This window comes from Anabas testudineus, chromosome 9 (genome assembly GCF_900324465.2).
Source record: "Anabas testudineus chromosome 9, fAnaTes1.2, whole genome shotgun sequence".
NCBI classification, from domain to species: Eukaryota; Metazoa; Chordata; class Actinopteri; order Anabantiformes; family Anabantidae; genus Anabas; species Anabas testudineus.
In genome coordinates, this window is record NC_046618.1 from 18798865 (window position 1) to 18823622 (window position 24758).

Here is a 24758-nt window from a genome sequence, read left to right on the forward strand (position 1 = left end):
TAAGCCAGGTGTCACTCTGCCAGACAAATCTGTTCTGTGAAGAAATAAATCTCTTCACCTTTAACTTGACAGAGATCGTAATCATGAAGCTAAACTCAAAACTAACACGATGACAACCACCATCTGAGTAATAACCTTTTATGTCGGAGTTTACCCTCCAACATTTTCTGCCTAGACTCTTTGAAATGGTGCAAATCTTGGTTGATTTTCTACATAAGTGGCTGACAGAGAAATTAGTTATAGCTCTAGAGACAATAACTATCCAGTTACATTCATCAAGGATTTAGAAAATTATAAAATGCAGATATGGAACTGGACACTTTAAATTACAGGGAATTTTTTTTAATTTTTGCTCTACTTTGAGATAATGTGTCAGAATCACTCAAACATTTATCAGTATGGTTGATCATGATGACTTATTTGTCACATCCTGCAAAGCCATCTGCTAGTATTGAGGGCAAATCGAAAGAGAGTGCAGCAATGGCCAATTTGTCTTAACTGTAAAACACAAATTAATAAAAAGGTCAATTTGGATGCAACTAGTTGCTTTACAATTCATTTTACAGACGTTACATATTTAACCTTTAATGTATATATTTTAAAATCGACACTAAGCATTTCCTGGCTACTCTAGGAGCCACTGTGGCAAGTAACTAACCATGTATAAGGTGTAGTAAGATTGCTGTGCCACTTCAGAAGAAACACGATTTATGGGTTTACATGTGTCCTGTAAACAGAGTGGCTACGCAAAAATACAGGCTGTGATTTTAGTTTCACAGTCAGACAAGCAATGCTGCTGAAGTTGTTATAGTTTAATGCTTTTTCACTGAATCTGGCAGCAAAGGATGAAGGGGCAGAACCAAAAGATAAGATATTAGAAATGCAATGAATCTGCAAACTGATCAAATTTGTGTCATGTAAACAAAAACACAAACTGTACTGACACTGACCTTCAGAAAGCAGAGTTAAAAATACAAACATGTTCTTCCTTTGGTCATTTGTTATATTCACAGTTCTAAGTAAAAACACATTATTAAAAGACTGAAGAAAAACGAGGGATCAGGACAGAGGGAGCACTGGCGCTCAACCAAACACTGGCTTTAAGTCACAATAAAAACTCTGCAGATGTTTTCATTTGGCTGCCAGTGCCACGTCCATTACAACAGACCCTTTAGCACAGTCTTAACTTCGAGGTTTGGTGTCACTCGTATGTTTATGCCTTTGGATCTTGATCTTGATGAGCTGGATCCCTGTGGATCCACAGGGATCCCCACGAACAGGTACTAGGGAAGCTAAAAGTCAAAGCTCATTACGCATCTACCTTTACCTTTACATCACTACATGTAAGCATCACTTAAACACACACGAAACCAAATTATCAACTGGTGTTTGGCTGCTGGGGTGACTCATAGCTTTGCACTTGCTAACAAAAGCTGGTATTGACAACCTAATGTCACTAAAACTAGCCTGTTAGCCGTGTTCAGCTAACTAGCATACAGCTAGCCGCGAAAGAGGGTTTTCGACTCGTCTCGTTTTCGTGCCTCTCACCTTCAGCGATCACCCTCTTGATCCTCAATTTCATGTCGCCGAGTTCAACAACTTGTCCGACAAAGTCGTTCTGGTCCCGGCTGGCCGCCCCGGACGAGCCGGGCCCGGCGAGGAAATCCAGTGCCGACTGGAACAGTGACATCTTATCCAGCAGCGCCCTGCTTCAGACTCACAGAGGCCGGCTCCGGAAGAGGGACTGGACTGTCTGACTGTAACAGGCTCAGCAGAAAAACTCGACGGTGACTCACTCGGTTACAGAGGCTTACACTCGGGCGATATTATCCTTTCACTGGGAGCAAACATTGTCTTCCTGCTGCTAGGCTGACGAGGCCGCCATCATCACCAGGACTGCCGACTTCCGTGAAGGGTGATGACGCAGGCACGATTCAGTCATGTGACGTAAAAAAAAAAAACTAAAATGCTGCACAAATGATGAAATGAAGGCGGGTTGCAACGTGTTCAAATTCACGTTTTAAAATGATCATGCCACTAAATGGAATGGAAAAGTATCTTAAACGTTTAATAATGAAAATCATTAATTATTAACAAGGATATGAAGGTGCATAGCGTTAATTTGCACTAAAATACCTTTATCTTTAGTGAAGTCCAATTCCTTGTCCAGGCGCAAGAAGTTGGCCTCAAAAAAAATATTATGCTCACAAGATCAACAACAATTATATCCTTATAAAAGTAAAATTCATGGAAGAGCTGCAGTGTTATGTTGCTTTAGATTGTACAGTTGTACCCAATAAAGAGGCCAGTGAGTGTAAAGTCACCTTAATAAAGGATGTGTCTCATTGTGAACATTGTCATGTATTTGTGCGCCATCTACTGGATGCATAACGTTTATGCGACTGGTTAGTGTGGTGGTAAGATCACCCACCTTCATATGGGAGAGTGGAGTTCAAATCCCAGCTATAGCCTACCTCCAGTAGGGGTCCTTAGGCAAGACCTCCTTACACTTACCCTGCCAACCCTTAAAAGGAGCTTTAGATAAAAGCGTCTGCCAAATGACTTAATATTTATTAAGCTCCTGCCTTACACAGTGATGATGCAGAAGTTGCACAGTAGATTAAATATTTAATCTATCCTAGTTTAGTTTCTATCCTAATGTAGCAATAAGTAAATCACTAAATTAGGATAGAAATTGCTTGTATTAGTGTGAGGTCTGTGCAAGGCAAACAGTTTATTTCTTTATGCCACAAAAAAATAAAAGTTTATCTAAAATAAGCCATCGAAGTAATGTCCAAAAAACAAACAAACTCTGAAATACTACCTGGACTATATAGACACACCTGTCCTGGTTGGTGTGCACATTAGCCCAACTAGTTAATGACGATGACGAACACTGAACACATTTTCAAAAAACATTTAGGTCTATAGGTCTCTATATATTGTCTATCATGTACCCAGATAACATGTAACTTTGTAAGACCTGGAGGTTTAATATCCATTCCATTTCAGATGGTTTCGATTAGTTTGGCAACAGAGTTAACATGATGTCTTGAAAGTATTGTAAGATTTAAAGGAAAGATCAGCAGTGACAGTGAGTAGATATTAACTGTGGGTCCATAAGAGACCAAAGAATGCATGAAATCATAAGATAGAATTATAAAATAATGTTTTTAGCAATCACTTTTCATTTGACATATTTTGGCTGGAAAACGAGGCTGCACACTTGACTGAGCACCTACAGGCATATTTGGTTGACTAAGCACTTTTGTCATTTTGCCCTGTTGGGTTCATTGTAGGTTGTTCAGCATAAGACTTTCAGCGAAATGCAATGCATTGCAAAATGCTAGACGCATATTACCTTTGTCACTTACAGATTTTACACCACAGAATCCAAAGAGCAGTCATTGGGAAAGAATTTCTCAATGAATCAAAATGACAAGTACATCATGTTACAAAATGTGCAATGCAGGCAATAGCTGACATAGAAGCAGTGCCAGGATAAACAGATAAAGTAGGCAAGGAGAAAAAGGTCCATTTCGGGTCATCTTCAATGTCTGTTCAGACACGAGAAGGTTTATCACAGTGAGACTGGAGCTTATGCAGGACTCAGTCATAATAAGCGGGATTTACAGAGTTATACATTGTTATCTACAGGCCAGAAGTTTGCACTCTTTTTTTTTAAGGAGGCACACTTGTAATGTTAATGTTAAAATCAAGGACAAAACTGAAATCTTTGTAGGTGAAAAGGTGACCTTCAAACCTGTATTACTTCACAGAGGATTTTCTTCCTATAAAGAAGCCATGGATTGCTCTTAGACCAAAACTATTTAAAAGATATGACATCAAATCCCCAAATTATCCATAAAATGATTGTTTTGATCTCTGGAAGAAAGTGTCTTTCATCATTAAATCTACAGCAGGCAACAATATAGTATAGTATAAATACGCTCCAAAACCAATGTGGAAATGTGCTGTTCACACCTCCTGCCAAGTCTTATAATAATAATAATAATAATAATAATAATAATAATAATAATAATAATAATAATAATAATAATGAAGGAGGAAGAGCTATATGCAAAGAGATGCTCACTGCTGCATTTGGGATACTGTACATCAGCATGGCTTCACAGAGAGGAATACAAGGCTTTAACTCCTTTGTATGAACATAATTAGCCTATGTTCTTGATGTTAAAAAATACATGGGTGCCTTTTGTCCTAATGCATGTTTAATGTGAATGAATTACACTCCTATTTGCACTTGTTGCGTGGATGGCGTCCTGTCTGCCAGGTCTGATCCTGCAGATGCATGAAAAACTACACTGCACTTGGCAAGACACGCCTGACCTAGAAAAAAACTGTTGATTTAAAGTTGAGTTCAAACCATCAGACACCGAGGAGAGCCTCTGTTCCCCTCTCGCTGATTGGGCACACCTCTGAAACGCTCCAGCTTGCTCGCTCAGGTATGGACCAATGTGCGTCTGTGCAGCATTGACAGGCAGCCTGTGTTTGGCCAAACGAGACGCCAGTCCAATGGTGACGATCCGCCTCTCACATAGAGCGATCTGTCGGCTGATGTGGAACCAGCGCACCGAGGACCAATCACAAGACCCCTAATTGACAGGCACGTTTCCTGCGTGCGACCTGACGTTTCCAGTGCGCGTCCCCGTGTGAGAGACATTCAAGACTTCAACTGAAAACAACCACCGTCTTTGGACATGGAGTATCACATTTAAAACTATTGTCTGTTGTAGGAAAACATTCAGATCTACAACTTAAGTAAAAGTTGTAGTTAGTAGAAACATTTACTCTGACAGAATAATTATCGTGCAACTTGACAGACTGTATTACTTATTATTACATATTCGTTCCTCTTACAGTTACACATGGTGTATGATAGGTGTTGTAGACACAGTTTATTCATGAGTTTGTCTACTTTTCATATCTCCATCTCATATAGTGTAAATGTGGCAAGTTATTCGAGATTTTAGAAACAACCTTCATGTCAAATACGGCGGCTCTGAACGCTTTACAAACTAAAACTGAGGAAAACACATGCAAATAGAGAAAACACCAGCTAATTAAGGAATCAGCTTCCTGTGAGTAGTTGGTCGTGTTTTCTCTTCTGTATATTTCACTTTCCTGTGTTTGTCTCAGTCGTCCAGGTGAAGTTCTCTGGACGTTGAGTCATGGCCACTGGATTTCTTTCTTGTTAGGCTGAAACATTTCACTGCTCATCAAAGTAGCCCCTTTAGTCTTCTTCAGAGGTCCAGACCTCTTAAGACTGAAGAAGCTAATTGGATGAGTAGTGAAACATTTTGACCTATTGAGAAGAATGCAGAGCTGCCACGACTCAACTTCCAGATGTGTTTGATCGTATTTTGTCTATGTGCATGTGTTTTCTTAATTTGTAGTGTGCTGAATATTAAATTAATTAATTAATTAAATTAGGGGCTGTAATATACATACATTTATAATTTATGGACGAGTGGTGGTAGGTATACAACTTTAAATGCTGGTGATTTAAAAACATCAATCACAACAATAACGAACATGCGCTGAACTCTGTTTAACATTGTGCAACAGCGTGCGCTCTTGAACGCAGGCCGTCGTCTACGTCATGACGCCGGGGCGTGCCCTGCTGGTTTTCCCTGTATCCCCACGCTTGGCTTTGACAGTCGCTAGCTGAGCAGCACCGTGATCCAGAGGCCATTCAAACAATCCGCTAATTGAATTTAACATAAGCCAGCACCCGAGGGCGCAGTTAGCTTCAGCGAGACTCTCTCAGTTTGCGTTAAAAGGTGTGTAGAAAGCAGCGGAAGTAAGCAACAAACATGTCTAAAGACGCGGAAAGGAGGAGCGACAAGATTATGGATATGGAGAGCAAGGTGTTATGGTATCCGGACTCCAAGAGGAACACACAGATGGACAAGTTTAGGATACAGGTCAACGGGGACTATGGACTTAATCTGGGTGAGTAGAGAGGAGAGAGAGAGCCAGACACAAAGCTAGACAGAGAGACAGACAGACAGAGAGAGAGAGAGAGAGAGAGAGAGAGACAGTAGGCATATTGGAATAAATACACGAACAGGACGAAGCTGGAGATAGTGCACGAATAGACAGTGTCTGTTTCCACTACTGTCTGTCTGAATGCGTTGAGACAGCGCATTGCTCCTAAATGACCACTGTTTAAAAGCATGTGCATCCATTAGACATTTAAAACGAGTTAAATTTCTTAAAAAAAAATCCTCTTAATTAGCTGTCTGCAGCAGTGCATGTTGGAGGACTGTGCCAGGCCATGAAAGATGAACCTGCTTTAATTGTCTGTGTGATACTGTGTCTAATGAGGACAGCAGGGCTGTGGAGGAATGCAGACAAACCCGGTCAGCTGGCTGCTGAGTGAACAGAGGACTGAGAGGGAGGCAGCAGCATTGTGTTTTTGTATGATGGTTCCTGAAGTGCAGACAGGTTGGATCACCTGTCAAAGTGACAGCGGCGACCTTTAACACATTTCAAGGGTCTGAACGTGACAACTAGGTTCAGAAATATAAATTGTAATGCCACCCCGAGATTTGGAAATCCTACATTTTTAGTTAAAGTTGCCAATATGATCCTGAAAACTACTGGGAGGGAGCATCTGTCTCTGGATGATCTGCTCACAGCTCCTGGACATACTGTGGTCAAGCTGATTAGTGATTTGCCAGTAAGCATTTCAGCCAAAAAAAAGACAAGGACCCAGAGTGAAAGTAAGTGTGAAAGTGAGCTTGCAGGTCTGACAGTGTTTACTGGGTCACTCTGATATGTGCTTCTCTTTCTGTTGGCCACTGCATCTCAATGAAGGGGCCAAATCTGTGAGAGTCCTCTTCAATGAGGGAATTATACTACAACGTGCGTGGAAACACAGAGAGTGTAGAGGCGGAAACAGTTCCTAGTGGGACTGAATTTAGCCAAGATTCACTTTTGCCATTCATCTTTTCAATAATATGTGTATTTTATCAAATGAATTTACTCTCAGGTTTGCAAATCAAATATTATTAATGGATCATAATGCTAGGGCCGATTTCAACCCGCAGTATTTAAAGTGATTGTTATTGTTTTTGCTTTAATAGTACTTGTACTAATGTCTGTATTGAGACAGCCTTAGCAACTTTAAATTCCATGTTTTTGTCATAAAGTTGAAATCACTGTTTCTCTGTGCTCTAGCCAACTACAATGACCTGTACCAGTGGTCAGTGGACAAGTACCCAGAGTTCTGGGCAGAGGTGTGGCGCTTCTGTGGAGTAGTCAGCTCCAAAACATATGAAGAGGTGAGTGATGCATTGTATTGGTTCTGATACACACAATTCAGCAACTATATTCAATATCATAACATAAACTACAGTATGCCAATGTTCTGCAAACAATTTTATGGCGGTCATACATGTCTGAGAAGGGTAAACTAATACTATTAGAAGAAGGAATGAAATGTAAAAAAATATCAGAGCTTTAAAATTCATGGTCTTTGTCAGTGAGTCTGGTGCGTCTCTCCCTGTGTGTGCCTGTGCGTGTTCTTGGTGTGTGTTTTATGGGCGTATACAAGGTTGTGGATGTATCTAAGCGGATCTCGGATGTACCAGAGTGGTTTAAAGGGGCTCGACTCAACTACGCTGAGAATCTGCTCAAACATGCAGACCAGGACAAAGTGGCTCTCTACGCTGCAAGTAAGTAAATAGAGTATACAGTACTGTAGTAAAGACTACACTATGTAATATGCAGGAATCATTAGATTACTTCCTTAAGCAAACGGGGCATATTTTATCACACGCATTGGACATTAAAATCCCACAATGCAACTCTGTTTTTTTTTCTCCTCTGCCTTAAAAACACCTGTACACAAATGTATTTGCAAATGCACGTAAGGTGGAAAGTTAGGAATGAGCTGAGGGTGCATTTGAGTGCAGAATCGATGCAGCGGTGAGCGCAACACTGCACACGTCACTCTGTAATTAGATTAACTGCTGCTCCCTGCTCTACCTCACAGGACTGTCACATACTAATGGATAGGCCCTTCTTTATTGCTGCATGTGTGTGTATGAGGAAGAGTGAGCTCTTGCACACTCGTGCACATGTACACAACCTCCCTCAGGAGCTGTAATGCAATAATATTGGTCACGATGCTCTGGAGTCTCAGTAAATGTCAGTAAACTATTACTTAGACAGATAAGAGGACCATTTTTTCTGTAGCTCTGTCCTGTCACACTATTTGTCTCTATTTACATCTCATTGCTTGTCCTTCCTCTTTATTTTGGATTCATATCAACCTATTAATAGAGACAATACACAAAAGCTTAAATCTACTAAACATCCGTAGCGGTCTGCAGCTTTCTCAATAATATCTTGAAATGTACATATTTGTGTCTCACTTTGTCTTTGTATTTCTGTCTGCCAGGGGAGGCAAATGAGGAGATTGTGAAGGTGACGTTTGGGCAGCTGAGGCGCGATGTGGCCTTGTTTGCTGCAGCCATGAGGAAGATGGGAGTCCAGACCGGGGACAGAGTTGTAGGTGAGTCTTTAATTTATATCTCTCTCTGTCTCTGCTTTTTATTAGCTAGGTGATGGACCATTATTGGCCAAATTACCTGGCAGATTATGCACTTCAACCCGGCATTTCTTCTATCCTTCTCCTTTCAGTTGTCTTCAGTCTTCTTCTTTCTTTGCACTCTTTACTTGTAGCATGTTGCAGGAAAAGTTGGACATTCCTTTTTTTGCTATTACTTGTGTGTTGTAGTTGTGCTCTGGCAAAGAGGGTGGCTGTCTTGCCACTCTGCTCAGCTCTATCTGAATGTCAGTATTTATTTTAAGTTCATATTTGTGTAGGGAGGAATGGCTGAGCGTGCATATTTTTCTGCAACGCCCACTGTACACTACATTCATTCAAGTACTCTAATGGGGCTTTTTCAACTGCAGGAACTTTAAGTGAGCTGGAACTGAGCTTTATCCCGTTGGTTCGGATTATGCTTTTGTTATCACTGCCCTTAGCCTTCTTTTGACACATGTTCACATGTTCTCAAAGCTACATTTCAGCAGCCATCGGGAGGTGGCACTAAATCAAGTTCCAGGAACTTGAGGAGGAGGGGGTAGGCGCTTGTGGGGCTGTCATCTGTGATTGGTTCAATGTAAGAGCTGCCTTCTCTGAAGTATTAGCATAATAGGCATGGTGTGGAAATGGGTATAAACAGCAATAAACACATGAGAGGAGGAAAAACTCAAAGCAAACCAGAAGTGACCACGTTCACAAAACAAGGTCAGGTTATACGAAGCTTCAGGTTACAGTTGAGATAAGTTCCTGCAGTTGAAAAACATTACAATTCACATTGAGGAACTAAACTGTGCAGCCTTCCGCTGAGAAGCACAGAGTCTAATCTGTCCCTATCACTGTTTCATCCACTGCTTTATACCATTTTCCAGCTACGATGCAGAAATCTGTATTGAGTTGTTGGTGCTGTGTCATTGTCAGAGGCTTCAATTACACGCGTGTGGTCAAACAGTTGGATATCCGATTTTGTGGACGTTCTTTCACTAGTAGGGATTTCTGTTTAATGCACGTTGGATCTAAATGTTGCTGCAAACAAGTCTTTGGATAAAGAGTGCAACATGTGCAATACATACATATAAACATACATGTGCAGAAACATCTTGTGCATATATTGTTAAGCCACAGTACCACTACCACCCAGGACTGCTGTTCAGGAGCTCACAGTGAGCTTCTCTGTCTAGGAATGACTGGGTGTGAATGAAAGTGTGTGTGTGTATTCATAAGACAGATGGAGTTGGGAAATCCATTAGCTAAATTACTTAAGCTCTGTTGGAATCTCATTTGAAAGACAGTAGGGATTAAGGGAAGGATAGAAAATGTGTATGTATTATAGTGCCATAAGAAAAACAGAAGAAGTAGGAGAGCAGAGAGAGAAAGAGAGATGAACTTTATGCCTCCTTTCCTTCCATTGTTTTCCAAACATATCTGAACACACATCTGTGCAAATTTATGTGTTCACTTGTGTTCACGTGTGTGTGTGTGTGTGTGTGTGTGTGTGTGTGTGTGTGTGTGTGTGTGTGTGTGTGTGTGTGTGTGTGTGTGTGTGTGTGTGTGTGTGTGTGTGTGTGTGTGTGTGTGTGTGGTAGAGACAGAGATGCCCTTGTCCCCAGGACTAACGTGTCCTGTCAGTTTCTGCAATCCAGGAGATATATAAGCACTTAGCTGATGAACCTAGCGCGTACACACACTCACACACATGCACACACACACACTCCTTCACTCCCTCTATAGCAAGTGTCCTTGGTCCAATCAACCCCCCATCCTATTAAAATGGTAAAATTTCAACACAAGGTGCAGCTTGTACCTTTAAACAAAGAGCGCTACTTTGTACTTTTTACTTCCTTGTTCTGAATGGGCGTGGAAGAGGATACTACTCACACACACTCCTTGGAATATGTGACAAAGGCCTTCTTTGGAATAGCCAGTGTGACCACTCTAGCAGGGAAACAATGTGGTGGTCAGGACAAAGCATGAAAGCAACTTTCATCCAGATCAGTATTTTCTTGTTTAGTATTAATCAGAACAGGTTTTAGAAACTTTAGAAAGCAAATGTTTAGTGTGATATTGAAGCAAATCAAGAATGATAAATATGACAGAAAAGCGGAGCAGTAGCCCAATAAAGGTGTATTTCATTCGTACTGTAAATGGTGATGTAATGGTGTCCACCCATTCACAGCCTGAATGGCAAGTTGGCTTTCATTCAGTGTTTGTAATCAAACACGTAGACCTGAATAGTTTTATAGTAGTGTGCCGGAATAAACAGACAGTGAGGGCAACGTGTCGCTTTGACATGTAAGCCCTGCAATCACAGCGCAACAAGGTAGTGATTCATAGCAGTAGCCATGGAGGCAGTCAGGCCGGGTGGTGCAGTAAGATTGTGATCCATGACGCTGTTAGTCCTGGCCCAGTGTGAGAAGATAACAATTTATGACAGTGAATGTAGAGCCAGTGTATCAGGATGGTGATCTGTCAGCCTGGGATGTCATACAGCCCGGTGCTGCTTCGTAGTTGCAGTAGGAGTCAGCATAGCAACTGATAAAACCTAATTTGTCATGATTCATAGGGCGTGATGGTATGGTTGACGTGTGCCAGTTGGATTACTTAGCTGAAACAACCATCGGTATTATTGTTTTATAAGGTTAGATAAGATAAATGTTATAAACAAAATAGCTGTGGGCTTAAAGGTAGCACAGGAGCTCCTGTGTGGAACGTGGCCTCTTTATTTCCTTGTATTTAATGTCATTTAGGGAGAGGCCATGTGTATCCTCCCTGGTACAGGGTGTAGTATTACAGGCAAGGTAATGGATTACCTAAATGCACATGTATTAGTTATTTAAATTATGCCTGCTATATGCACAGTATGAAATCTGTGTAATACTGTAATAGTGGGTATTATACTTGCATTATTGTGTTCTTGCATTTAGTTTAGTCAGAACAGGCTACTGGTAGTTAATGTTATACGTATATTTACATTTGTGTTCATCACTAATATTAGATATGACTGAAGCGAGTCAGTGGCACCAGGCATCACAAATGAAAAGAGTAAAAAATCTGCCATTCTGGATTTAAAATGTAAATCGTCAATATTGGTGTTGGTGTATATTACATACCATCAGAATGAATAATTTCAGTACTGTGCATCCATAGTTTCCTTTTCCTTGGCACAGTGATCAATATAAATCTCTCTTTCCATCTCTGATAGTCTGTGTCTGTTCAGTAAAAAGACTTGTCGTGTCCTTGGGCACCATTTCCGATATTGATCAAGGAATGAATCAGAGCAAGGAAGCAGATATGATCTCAGCACTGCATGTTAAGAATAAAATATTCTCAAAGGTTCCTCCTCTTGTACAGCTTCTAAGTCATTAGAAATCACATTGCTTAGATGACAGAATACTTGACAAAGACTTATTTCTTATATTGCTGATAATTTCTTTCCAATGTAATAATATACTTAACTTGGGTACTCGCTATATAAATTTAATTTGCCTATGTTAAATTCATGCATATTGTAATATGTACATGTGAAACGCACACATTTCTGTAAAAGCCACCATAATAATTGATTTTAACACTTACTTAATATGATCAGGGTTAATACATCAACAGCCACTTTTAATTAAATGGATCTTTTTACTGAAAGTTAATGGTTTGCTCCTCTCCCTCCTCTCTGCCCCTGTAGGCTACCTACCCAATGGTATCCATGCAGTGGAGGCCATGTTAGCAGCAGCCAGCATTGGAGCCATTTGGAGCTCCACGTCTGTTGACTTTGGAATCAATGTAAGAATTATAATATGCCATCTGTGGTTTATATTTTTGAAATACTTATATTCAAGTTATATATTCCTTATGGCATATCTAGCACTGTATTAGCAGCAGGCAGTATCTCAACACTTTTATCTTCTCCCTGCTTATCAGCCCACACTTTTCCCATGCAGGACATTGAGAGTCTCAATCTCAAGTTTATTTTCAAAGCTCAAATAAACTAAACCAAACTTTTTATATTCCTGGTTTAGACATAACTTAAACCGTTTGTCTTTTGTGGACTCTAAAACACCTCTCAGTGCTAGTACAGTATGTTTTTTAAGTGGTAGTGTCATAGTGGAAACGATTCTCTCCTAAGCCAGAAGTTAATGTTTTCTTCTACTGACCTGCACTGGGCCAGTGGTCTTTTACAGAGATTTTACAGGTGTACCTGATAAAGTGGCCAGAGGGTCGATTCCCTAATTGGTCTCTGTGTCATCTTGCCTTCTGCTTTTTGTTTCTGGTGTACTACTGCCCCTTCTGGCAGATTAGAGAACTACTCTTATTATATTAACCTATCTAAATGTCATCTTAACCTATCTATCACAGATGGATGTTTTTGTTACTCTTCAGACATGACTGTTCCAAATTTACCCTTTACCTAGATTATTATACTTAAGGAGTACTTTTATGATATTGTATATTTATTCTTAATCTCTGTTTTAACCCATACTCCCTATTGCTTTGTCAGGGTGTTCTTGACAGGTTTTCTCAAATCCAGCCCAAACTGATCTTCTCTGTTGCTGCTGTGGTTTACAACGGCAAAACGCATGACCACATGGAGAAGCTCACCAATGTTGTCAAAGGTAACCAATGTGGCTCTGACGACACATTTTGGTTTAGAATTTGCTGGTTTTGGCTTCTTCTTCTGATTGATCCTAAAACATGTGTTGGCCAGAGGATGTGCATTTTTAACGTAGTTACTATTTTCTACTAGGTCTCTTTCCCTTAAAATAAATTTCCTCTGGTATTCCTCCTCATAAGGTTTTAGTGAAGAGAACTAAAAAAAGCACATATCTTATCTTTCTCACTCCCTGTCTTATCTCCAGGTCTACCTGACCTGCAGAAAGTAGTTGTGATTCCCTATGCTCGCTCCAAACAAGAGACGGACCTCTCCAAGATCCCCAACAGGTGTGTTTAAAACGGATTAAAAGAGATTTGTTTTAAGATATGTTCACTTCCCTATCTATTTTATTAGATTTCTTATTTATCTTTCTTTTTGTTTAAGTGTATTTATTGATGATTTCCTGGCATCTGGTCGCGGTGAGGCCGACCAGTTTCCTCAGCTGGAGTTCGAGCAGCTTCCTTTCAATCACCCTCTGTTCATCATGTACTCCTCTGGAACAACAGGAGCTCCTAAATGTATGGTCCACTCTGCTGGGGTAAGAAACACATTAGCTTCCATTAGCCCATAATGAACTGTCATGGATACTTGAATTGTTGTTTAAATTATTTTTTCTTGCTGCTCTACAAGGGTTAGACAAACTACAGCTGTCTTACATACAAACATAAAGACACACTGGTCAGAGCTCTACTGAGTTAGCTTAAGTCTGCAATTTAATTTTGTATATTATTACATATATGAACAATGTGAAAAGGTGATGCTCTTAAAAATGAAAAATTATAGTATGAAAGTGTTGGGTAGTCCTATTTCAGTAATGATCATATTGTTTGTTTCGTCTACACGAAGGATGTATTATAAATAAAGGAAAAAAAACTGCTCAAAATCGTAATCTGAATTCTGACATGAATTGTCATTTGCTCAGCCCTGATTACTACTGTAATATCACAGCACAGCAGCTGAGGTTTCTTTTACATGCTCTGCCACAAGATGGCAGCAGACCTCCACCGTCGGCTCCTGAAGCAGTTACTCTCCCTCTCTCAAAATTGTAGACATGACAATTTTTTTCTTACATACCACATCTGAGTGAGGGAGCGTGTCAGATGAATGTGCGATTTCAAAAGGACCACTGCACTTTGAAGGCCGAAACACTCAACATTCAAAGTGGGTTAACATGCTTCAACACTGCAATTGCATTCACACATTTTCACAAAACGTCATTCTCCCCGTCTCTCTTTGACACCTTTTTTTTTTCCCTACCTTTTTTCAGTTTCATTCTTTTCTTTTTCCCACCCACTCTTCTATAACATTGGCTTTCTATTCTCAACCTGCATGCACTCTCTTTTTCCCCCCACTTAGTCTTCCCTTTTCAGACTCTCATTAGTCTTTTTCTTGTGCTTTACTTCCTCTCTACTCTAGCTCCTTCTTCTTTCTTTCTCTTATTGTCTTGCTCTCTCTCTGTCTCTCTGTCTTTTGTGCCCCTCTTTCTCCCCATGCTGCCGATAATTGGACAGTAATGCGTTCGTGAAAACATATCGTATTGCGACACTGGCAGCCCTCTCTGGCTCTACCAATTAGCTCCGGCACTGTTGTGCTTTCAGCTTTGTTATGGCTCTGTTAACATGCTGTCACTAGTAAGATGGCACACACCAAAGGATGAGTATGGCACCCGAGTCCTTCTATAACATGCACACATGTGCACACACATACAGGGTGCACCTTTGTATTCAACAGCAAAGTATGCGTGCTTGTAGCTAAAAACTCACACAGTCACGCATGCTCACATACACTCAGTTCACACTCTCCAACAGCAATAATAACCCATCCAGGTGTTATGGGTTGGTGACTGTGGGAGAATTCACTAACACAAAATGCCACTTTTTTTGTTAAAAGAAGTGCAAAAGCAGCCTTGGTCAGAAGCCTTTTCAAATCGAGATGTTGTTTTTTTATTATATATATTATAGTATTTTATATTTATTGACAGTTATATTGATCCTTAGATTTTTCTGTTCAGACATGCATGTTTCAGCCTGTGAAATGTGATTGAATTTGGTTTTCAATAGTCTTTTATGACCGTAAACTCAATGTTTTTGAACTGTCACATTGGGCCTGAGGAAACTGAGATTTGTTTGTCACAATTTTCTGACATAACTTTAAATCCAGCTGTTGGTTTTAATGTTGTGGTGGACAGGGTTAGCATCACAAATTGAAGTGTGGCCGGGATGGACAGGTGTCAGAACACCATGCATTGCAGCTTGCTGCAAAAATGTCTACATAGACTGGTCTGAGTGCCCGTTCTGACCCTTGTCTACCACAACATTACAACCACCAGGTGGTTTTAAACTGGGTTCTGGGTACCAACTAAACCACAATCCATGTTATTATCATGAGAAAACTTAAGGATACTCTGTAACTGTCTCTCTGTCTTTAGGGCACGCTCATCCAGCACCTGAAAGAGCATATTCTTCATGGTAACATGACCAGCAGTGATGTCATCATTTATTACACGACGGTAGGTCGACAACGTTATGGTACAATGTTTTTTAAAGATATTTTAGACACTTCTCTCTTGCTGTCTTGTCAACAGGGGTTGAATTTTAAACATGGTGGGGTATTGTTAATGGCGAACGAATGACACAAAGACTCGTACTGTATGTACTGACAAATAGATCCTTTCTAATGAGCCGCACTGGTACTAAAGCTGAGAGCTGTGCATCACTTTAGCTTCTAGAGGTTTTACTTAGAAACATTTTCAGTTGACTAAAGCTGCAGATTTCTGTGATGGGATCTGTAGTCACGTGTTTATATATGATGAATGCACATTTTCGTGTGGTTTGGGTTTGTGACACATGCTGCTGTGAAGAGTTATGCGTGGTCACATCTCCTTGATTTAGAAAGTGATTCTGTCTGGCTTGATAAATGAATCTGATTAAACTTGTTGAATCATCTTCTGTTACTTAATCGATTTATTGACAAATAGTTTCACCACTTGTTGGTGTGTATAAGTGCCCCAACAAACAATATATCATGTATTAGCACTGCTGACAGTCTCCTGCAGTACAGCCAATATCACCACTATTAGAATCTGTGAGGGATGGTACCGAAGCAGTAGCTCAGCATGGAGTGAACACAATCATTTGAATCCAAGATACTTAATTCACAGCCTGATGTTGTGGAGTTTTGTGCCCATGTTGATGAGAAAGAAGTGTTTATACCAGATAAACTGACTCCTGCGTTTGTATCTCTGTGTTTTTGTGTGTTTTGTTCATAGACCGGCTGGATGATGTGGAACTGGCTGGTGTCTGCTCTGGCAGTGGGAGCCTCAGTGGTTTTATATGACGGTTCACCCTTAATGCCCACACCCAATGTACTGTGGAACCTGACAGACCAACTGGGGTGAGTCAGCCACACACATGCACCAACACACACAACCAGGATTTGTGATGAAAGAGAGTGACAGTGCATCAAGTGTGGTTGCCTTCTGTTGAAAGATGATTTTTCTTTAAATTTTTTGTCACAACTTGATAATGACATTTGAAAAACATGAAAACACATAATCCACAGTGCTTTGTGGCCAGTACAATCAAGATCCTCCACAAGCTTACAAGACGAGTATGGAGATATTTATCGAGATGTAAATGAGACTCCGCATCAGAACATCTCCTGCCTAACTACAGTCAGCTCTACTAACAGCTAAGATGGTGTTCGGGCAAAGACAAACTATTCTGTACTGGGATTTACTTAAAAAACAAAAAAAACAAAAAAACAAAATCCATCCAAAACAGTAGATATACCAATTTCCCTCTGCACATTTTACAGATTCATTTTGTAACTTTGATAGAGTTCTGTGCAGACACAATAGAAACAGACACTACAAATACAATCCAAAAAAATAGCATTATTAGCAACTAATAATACAATAAACAACAAAACAAACAAAACAACAACAAATTGAGTATAGAGCAGGTAATGGACATAATTGCTTCATTTATTTTTTGGAGAAAATATAATTGTAGATGGAGTTTAACATAACTTTAAAATAACTCAAGCTTGCTGGTTGCAACAAATGAGCAGCCCCACAGCTGCAGTGATGTGTTCTACTCAGCTGAACACGTTGTTTTAAGTTGGCTGGGTCATAGCCAACCTATGAGCCTGTTATCGAGATTGATGGTGGTTGGGATGATTTGGATGAACCCAAAAAAACTCAGGTCAAACTACAAGACAGGCATGGCCGCTGGAAACTTATGTTCGTCACCTACACACAATCCAGAGATACTGGTGTACAAAATGATTTTATGTCTGAAATGAATCCAAAGGTTTGCCCTCACCAATTCACTTTAAATGTAGATACAACATATGTGCCCTTCTTTGGGCTTGGGGTCCTGTTCTGTTCTGTAATACTACAGTTAGAAAACAACCATAACCCAACTATAATACTGTATGTACCCTTCCATACTTCAAGAAATGTTTTCACACACTGTAGATCCACAGAGGATATTTATAGCACATCCTTTATCCTGGTAAATGCCCTGATACACCCTCCCACCACCACCATAAACTGCAGAAGTTAAACCCAGTATTGATCCTCTATTGTCTTTTGAAGAGACGGCAACCCAAAAGACGGTTCAAGGATACGATAAGTGTGTGAGCATTTGTGTGCAGGGAGGCAATTAAGCTGTTCAACTATAATAGGAAAGATGGTGAGCACATTATTTCCTCATTGCGTACAAGTGTTCTGATTTCTCAAAGGGTATGTAAGTTGCGTGCGCACTGCCCCAATACACTCCCAGTGTTTCCAATTAAAATTTCAGTTTCGGGAGTGTGGTACTAGACTGAATTAGACTGTAAAAAAAAAAAAAAAAAGCACTCCAAGGTTCGGCTGAGGCTCATGTGAAACACTACCACTAAGTCAAATAGAACCAGTGTCCTTCTAAGTTACTGTGTATGCAAGACATATTTTCACTCACGTTAAAGAGTAAATCAGAAATGTTGGACTGAACATGTCAGGATTTCACATTATATAGCAAAACATACATGTATGAACCAGAATATACAGATGAAAAAGGTAGAATAGGGACATAAAAACAGAAATGCATCATTAATCAACTAATATTGTAGTCTCTCGTGGTATAGTAACTACGAAACTGGGGCTAATGTGTTACTGTTAGTCTGCAGTATGGGTGAGCTGCTAATGGTAATGCAATCTCAATGGCCTTTAAGCAGCTGTATTTATGGTGTGGTTAGTTTGATTTAGTGTGATTTATGAACCTGTATTTGACCATTGATTTTACAATGTCAAATTGTAACATAGAAAATAAAAAAAAGTCATTACTCAAATACCATTTAATAAAAGGGAAGTGATAATCCATGAGGAGTTATTTCCCCCTTTAAGTCCTATTAGAAAAACTGCACCTGACATTTCCTTGAGCAACTGTACAGCAACAGCTAACAGATGAGGGTTGTGTCATATGGTGCAGTTGTAGGTTATTGAGTACGCTCAGTCAACCTGTGGCAAAAATTTAGAAAAAAAAAAAAAGTACTGTGGTCAGCAAAAGTAGAACCATTTAAATCAGTGATACCGCAGACACATCTTCAGTTCAGCAGAGAGGGGATATGGCCTTCAGCAAAGAAGGAGGTAATGGAGAGAAAGAATTGACACAGATGGGGAATAGTGGAAACTATACAGTGAAAGTGCCAAGAAAAAGTAGTTCTAGTGCAGAAAGATCCCAAAGCTAATGAGCTCCTTTCACAATTTGACTATTTATTTGACTTATCAGATACATTCAAATGGTCAAATGATGATCAGTGCCTTGGTAAAATAACTGGTGGAACAGGAACTGTGCAGTTTTGGTTGGTTATTAGCAAAAGTATTGTTTTTTGTTTTTTTTTGTTGTTTTTTTGATGAGATAAATGTCATTGTCTTTCGGCCACACAGCGTGTTTTCCCCTAAAGAGTGTGAATGAGAAATGAGGTTAAGTTACAGTGAGCATTAATTACCCACAAAGAGGAATTCTGTGAAGGGTTGGCAGTTTGGCAGAAAGAGGGATGGTACATTTGAAACCGTTAGACGATTTCTGAACCAATTAAGTGCTGATGTTGCCAACTCAGATACGTTTTCCAGACCCCAGCGCTGTGTGGAAAACCCCTCTGGGAGAGGCTGACATCACATTTTTTACACCCTCACCTTCTAAATGGAGGTTGGACATTTTAAATTAGGCTAAATCTGTCAGAGTCTTAGAGAATCTTAAACTTCAATTGAGACTTCCCCCATGCTGCCTTGAATTTTGTTATGGGAATGAAATGACTACTTGGCACCTGAATTCTGAATTCTGTGGGAAAAAACGTAAAAGATGAGGGCAGGCTGAAGAGGAATCGGGAGAGACTAGAAGAAATATTAATGTGTTTGAGAGAGTACATCTGACTGTGAGTCACAGTAGAAGTTCATGAGCAATTAAAATGTAGGAGTTAGTAGTTATAATCCACAATAGGTGCTATTGTAACAGAATAGTGGATTCCCACTAGTGCTGGCTTTAATTGTGGTGTATTCATTCAATTCAAATTGCATTTAATAGATACACTCAACATTTTATTTGGTACACCTATGCAAACCTAATGCAAGTTTAGGCAACAGTCCTGCAGTAAATTCTCCCTTCATGTACAGTAGTCATGTATTGTTCAGTTTTTATAATTTTAGAGGCTGTAGTGATGCTGCTGCAGTGTTTGTATTATACAGAAGAGTGTGCCTGTAAATTTAGCCAAACCTCACTGATATAAAAGTGTGGACAAGGTGTTAAGTTTAGTTTTATTTCTACAATAAAGAAAAAATGATAATAGTCTTCCTGCATGAAGCAAGCAAAAGATTACAACATTTCTACCTGTGACAGGTTGGCATGGAGGTATATATGAAAACGTTCATGTTGTGCTCATGTACCAGCTACTGTATGGCAGTCATGTTTTTTGCTAATGCCAGGCAAAACTCTCAGTTATTCTCTGAGTCTTTAGGTATTTCCTACAAACAGGCTGCATGTTGCCAGCTCCGTTACAGTTTTAGAGACGTGGGCACAGGAAGTTTAAATATCCTCGTCTTTGCTCTGTGTCGAAATGTTGTAGACTGGAGTGTCTTCATCCAACTTCTATCAGCTAAAACGGACAAAAACACACTTGTTTAAAGCGGTAAACACAACATATTAATTTACTTTAGAATATCTACTTTAGAACATTACCACATTAATTTGGAGACACAGCTTCAGCTGGGCTTTTCAATTATCTACCAATGAATTACTTTAAGGTACAAAAACAGAAGATATGAAAGAAATAAACAACAACAGGATGGGGACTGTATTTGTGAAGCGAAACAGCAGAGTTTGTAGAAAATGCATTGAATTTTGAAACATCAGTACTAATTTGTACCAATAGATACATTATTTATTGGTTTTCAAAACACTTTTACTATTTGCAAATGTGTAAGCAATTACAGCAGCAAATCAAATTGCGAAAGAGTTCAAATTGTTCCTTGTAGCCTCTGACACCTGAGTAAAGAGCAATGGCTCAGTTTTGTATTATCATTCTTCCTGGAATAGAGAACAAGCACAAGATTAGTTTAGAAAACATGTCCTGACAAGTGAGACTTCAATTGCCGCATCATGACATGCATAGAGACACATTAACGTAATGACTGCTCCGAGCTGCTTTTGTGTCTGATTGGCTTTGAGTGTGTCTTATTGACTTAGCGGCTTCCAGCAACATGTCTCCCTTGAAACAGACACACTGATATATTACATTTGCAGGCTTCACAAACACAGACTCACAGCTTCTCCTCCACCCTCCATCCTAAACACCCAATTAGCAGCCACACCTGGCCACCTGCCTCCAATCAGAATTGAGTGACTGTTTCCATGGTAGCCAGCAAAGAACAAATCCAGATGCAGATGGGGGGTCAGAGATGGTAGGTAGAATAAAGAGTGACTGTGTATCTGCACACGAAGAGTAGGATCTTTGTATCTGAGGTTTGTGTGTGTCCTATGGAGAGCCCGATATGTCGACCGTATCAACACACATTCATATAAAAAATGTGGGGCTATGAGATCCACAATCTAAATGCATAGAGGGGTGTATAAATAGACTCAGCCATATATAGGAAATAATCTATCTACATTCAAAAGTAGATAGTATACTAAATGTTTTCCTGATGCTCTAAATGACTAATTAATATGGGAGATCAGAAAAGACATGGACAAGTTATTCAATGTATGAACTTAATTATTAATTTATTTTATTTTTGTGCAGGCTAATATTATTGTGATTTTTAGATTTCAGGATAAGAAACCCCTAACAAGTGCAATAGGGACCAATGCTGAAGTAATCAGAGGCAGCACAATACATGCACTTCATTCCATGTGAGATATTATGTCTCAGGATCTTTGTCCATTGACCTCATGTAACCCCTGACCTCTTCGCTCACCTCATCTTCGACCTCTGTTTGAACAACCCTTCGTGCCAGTTCCAATTTCTGGTTATTGATCAATCGAGCATCAGGCATGATGCTGTATCTCTGTGCAAATTATTATTTAATTTTATTTTTGACTGACGGGCATGGTTGCCGTTGTGATAGGAGGCAATTTGATTGATTTGAAGTCGCCGAAAATAACTTGAAAAGAAGAGAAAACACAGACAGAGACACAAACACACCCATTCACAGAGGCAGACTTTAAAAGGCCCTTTGTTTTAAAATTAAAACTGGTGGGGAACACAGAAGCGACGGTTTGTCACTTCTTGTCTTCCACATGTTGTCCAACTGTTGTCAGCTGTCAGGGTGACTTCCATTCAAAAGAAGAAGAAAGCCACCTTCCAAAATCATTTGATTTCAGGGTTATTGTGTGCATATATCCTGTCAATACGTTGCTGTTGTTTGAAGGATTTCCCTAAAGTGCATAGACAAAGGAGACATTTAGTCCTTGCTCACTAGACTGACCGTTACCTTGTTTGACTCTTTGCTTGTTAGTTTGTTCAGTCTATTTCTAATCCTTTTCTTAATTTTTCTTATCTATCCATGAGGGGTCGACTGAGAGCACAAGCTGTTCTTCTGCATCACCTTGCTTTACATTTACACAGCGACACACTCTCCTCTCCAGGGAGCTGGCTAGTATAGGATACAGAGCAGCTCCAGCGGAGCAGATGGGATTAAGGGCAGAAGCTGTTCAGTAACTGTTGCCCTTTTTTATACTGTTACATTCATCGCAGAGACTTAAGAATTATTCCTTGACATGCAGAGAGTCAGGTCAACAAAAGGATAACTCACACTATTACCCTGCCAATCCAGGCCAGCTGTGGCTGCAGCTCCGTTCACCACAAAACAGCTTTTTGTATTATCGACTTAAGATATCATTTCATTTGATGTTTATTAGGTTAGGGTGACTAGATAAGAATGAATAAAAGCTGCTTATGAAAAATATATTTTTCTCTTTTCTGCTCCATTTAATTTCTATTTAAACTGTACCATTATACAGTATAAATGCACTGCCCTTCCAAAGGTCACACACTAATATTGGACGCACACACTAATATTGGACCTTTTATTTTAGCACACATTCACCGTGGCATTGTTTCAATAAGCTTCTGCAATGTCACATCTTTTATTCCCATTCAGAGTTGCATAAATATTTCACCAAGATCTTGTATTGATGATGGGAGAGTTGGACCGCTGCACAAAATCTTCCCCAGCACATCCAAACGATTCTCAATATTGTTGAGCTCTGGACTCTGTGGTGCCTCTACTATATGTGTGAAAATGATGTGTCATGATCCCTGAACCACTCATTCACAATCATCAGGGAAAAAAATCCATTGATGGAATAACCTCATCATTCAGTATATTCAGTAGTCAGCTGACCTCATTGTTTGGACACATGACGTTGCTGAACCTAGACCCGACCAACTGCAGCAACCCCAGATCATATCACTGCCCCCACAGGCTTGTACAGTAGGCACTAGGCATGATGGGTGCATCACTTCACCTGCCTCTCTTCCTACCCTGATGTACCCATCACTCTGGAACAGGGTAAATCTGGACTCATCAGACCACATGACCTTCTTCTGTTGGACAGTTCTTAACGCAGTTTTAGTAGTTTCATCATCTCCTTACATGTTTTCTTTGCTTGATTTAGGCCAATAATTTGACCCTTCTGAAACAGATTAACATCTTTTCCACAGCCACAGAATTTGTCTTCATACATGGTGAGATGCTACTCACTGCATCAGTTAGGGTTAAATAACTTATTAGCTGACCAATAACCATCCATGTAGTAATTATCCAATGGTAGACTCTTACCTATTTGCTTAGTTAAATCCAGGTGGTGACTTTTTTTTTGTGTATTTCACGTTGTTAATTTCACATTATTTGCTAGTGAAAATTATAAGGATAGATAATAGAAAGATAATAGAAAAGTTTTTCCCAGAAAATCGAAGTTCTAGAAACAGTTGTCAACTGTCTCGGTGACTGACTTTAACCTCTGTGCCCACTAGCCATTTTGATTATGCCCCAAAAGTCACGGCTAGCTAAATGAAGCAGACTCAACAAAATAATGTGTGTCTTCTCAGAGTAATACAGAATCCAGACCTTACAGCCAAAAGTGACACTTAGTGATGTGACATTGCCTGACAAGCACGGTGATTGGTGCCCTACGCTGGATGCATACGCACCAGGAGGGAAACAAAGACATTCAAACTTTTTCCAGCATATATTATTTCAATCCCATTCTGAGTTGTTGGTAAACGAAAATGATGTCAGCCTGTCTACCCATCCATCCATCCATCCATCCATCTGTTCTTTGGTCTTGAGCAAGATATCTCAACAACGATGGGCCAAATTGTCACTGAATTTGGCAGTTAATATTCAAACCAGCCCCACGGATGATTCATAGTGTCTTCTAATTTGGTTCTGTTGTTTGAAAGTTTCTGCTGTCACAATGCAAATGCATGTACTGTATGTAGGAGGACTTTTGCAGTGGCTGTCACTGACACAGACTCTGTTTTTCCCTAAATAATGAACAGCATCTTTGCATTATGGAAAATAGAGCAGTTCTCTTAGACAAATAAAATGCTTGACTGGTCCTTTATATTTGCATCTTTAAAAAATTAATTTCCGTCTTTTTCTTTTTGTCTCTATCTTTTTCTCTTCTCCAGCATCACTATCTTTGGTACCGGGGCCAAGTGGCTGTCTGTGCTACAGGAGAGGAACCTGAAACCCTGTGAGTTGTGGCCACAAACACAAATGTGTACACACCTACATGCACAGAGATATCCAGAGACACACATGGATGCACACAAATAACAAGCTGAACTGAGAGAAGAGAAATGCAATCACCCACACAAACACATACACACACACACACACACACATCATGAGAATGGAGACTGGAACAATAAGAGCAGATGGACACGATAATGATTATAATAGTGATGCTGTTTGACTTTAAATGTCCTTTATGCCATTTACTGTGTGAATCAACAGTTTGCCCTGTGTTCTGCTTTCTGACACTG

General features: G+C 39.8%; 2 protein-coding genes across 4 annotated transcripts in view; one reads left to right on the forward strand and one right to left on the reverse strand.

The window, feature by feature from the left end:
- The window catches only part of gak (cyclin G associated kinase), a 19997-nt gene extending 18076 nt beyond the window's left edge, over positions 1–1921 (reverse strand). For all 3 annotated transcript variants that reach the window (XR_003297671.1, XM_026342734.1, XM_026342733.1), the window contains exon 1: positions 1549–1921. Coding sequence is in view for 2 of the 3 variants with exons in the window: in XM_026342734.1 (XP_026198519.1) it covers positions 1549–1690 (142 nt within the window). In the remaining variant the exon portion in view is untranslated. The remainder of the gene's footprint in view (positions 1–1548) is intronic.
- Positions 1922–5837: 3916 nt separating this feature from the next.
- aacs (acetoacetyl-CoA synthetase) overlaps positions 5838–24758 on the forward strand; it is a 28559-nt gene continuing 9638 nt past the window's right edge. Inside the window, exons 1-11 of the mRNA XM_026343761.1 lie at positions 5838–5976; positions 7207–7310; positions 7583–7703; positions 8432–8545; positions 12258–12355; positions 13071–13185; positions 13429–13510; positions 13608–13761; positions 15652–15732; positions 16492–16616; positions 24402–24466. Coding sequence (XP_026199546.1) covers positions 5838–5976; positions 7207–7310; positions 7583–7703; positions 8432–8545; positions 12258–12355; positions 13071–13185; positions 13429–13510; positions 13608–13761; positions 15652–15732; positions 16492–16616; positions 24402–24466 — 1198 coding nt within the window. The remainder of the gene's footprint in view (positions 5977–7206; positions 7311–7582; positions 7704–8431; positions 8546–12257; positions 12356–13070; positions 13186–13428; positions 13511–13607; positions 13762–15651; positions 15733–16491; positions 16617–24401; positions 24467–24758) is intronic.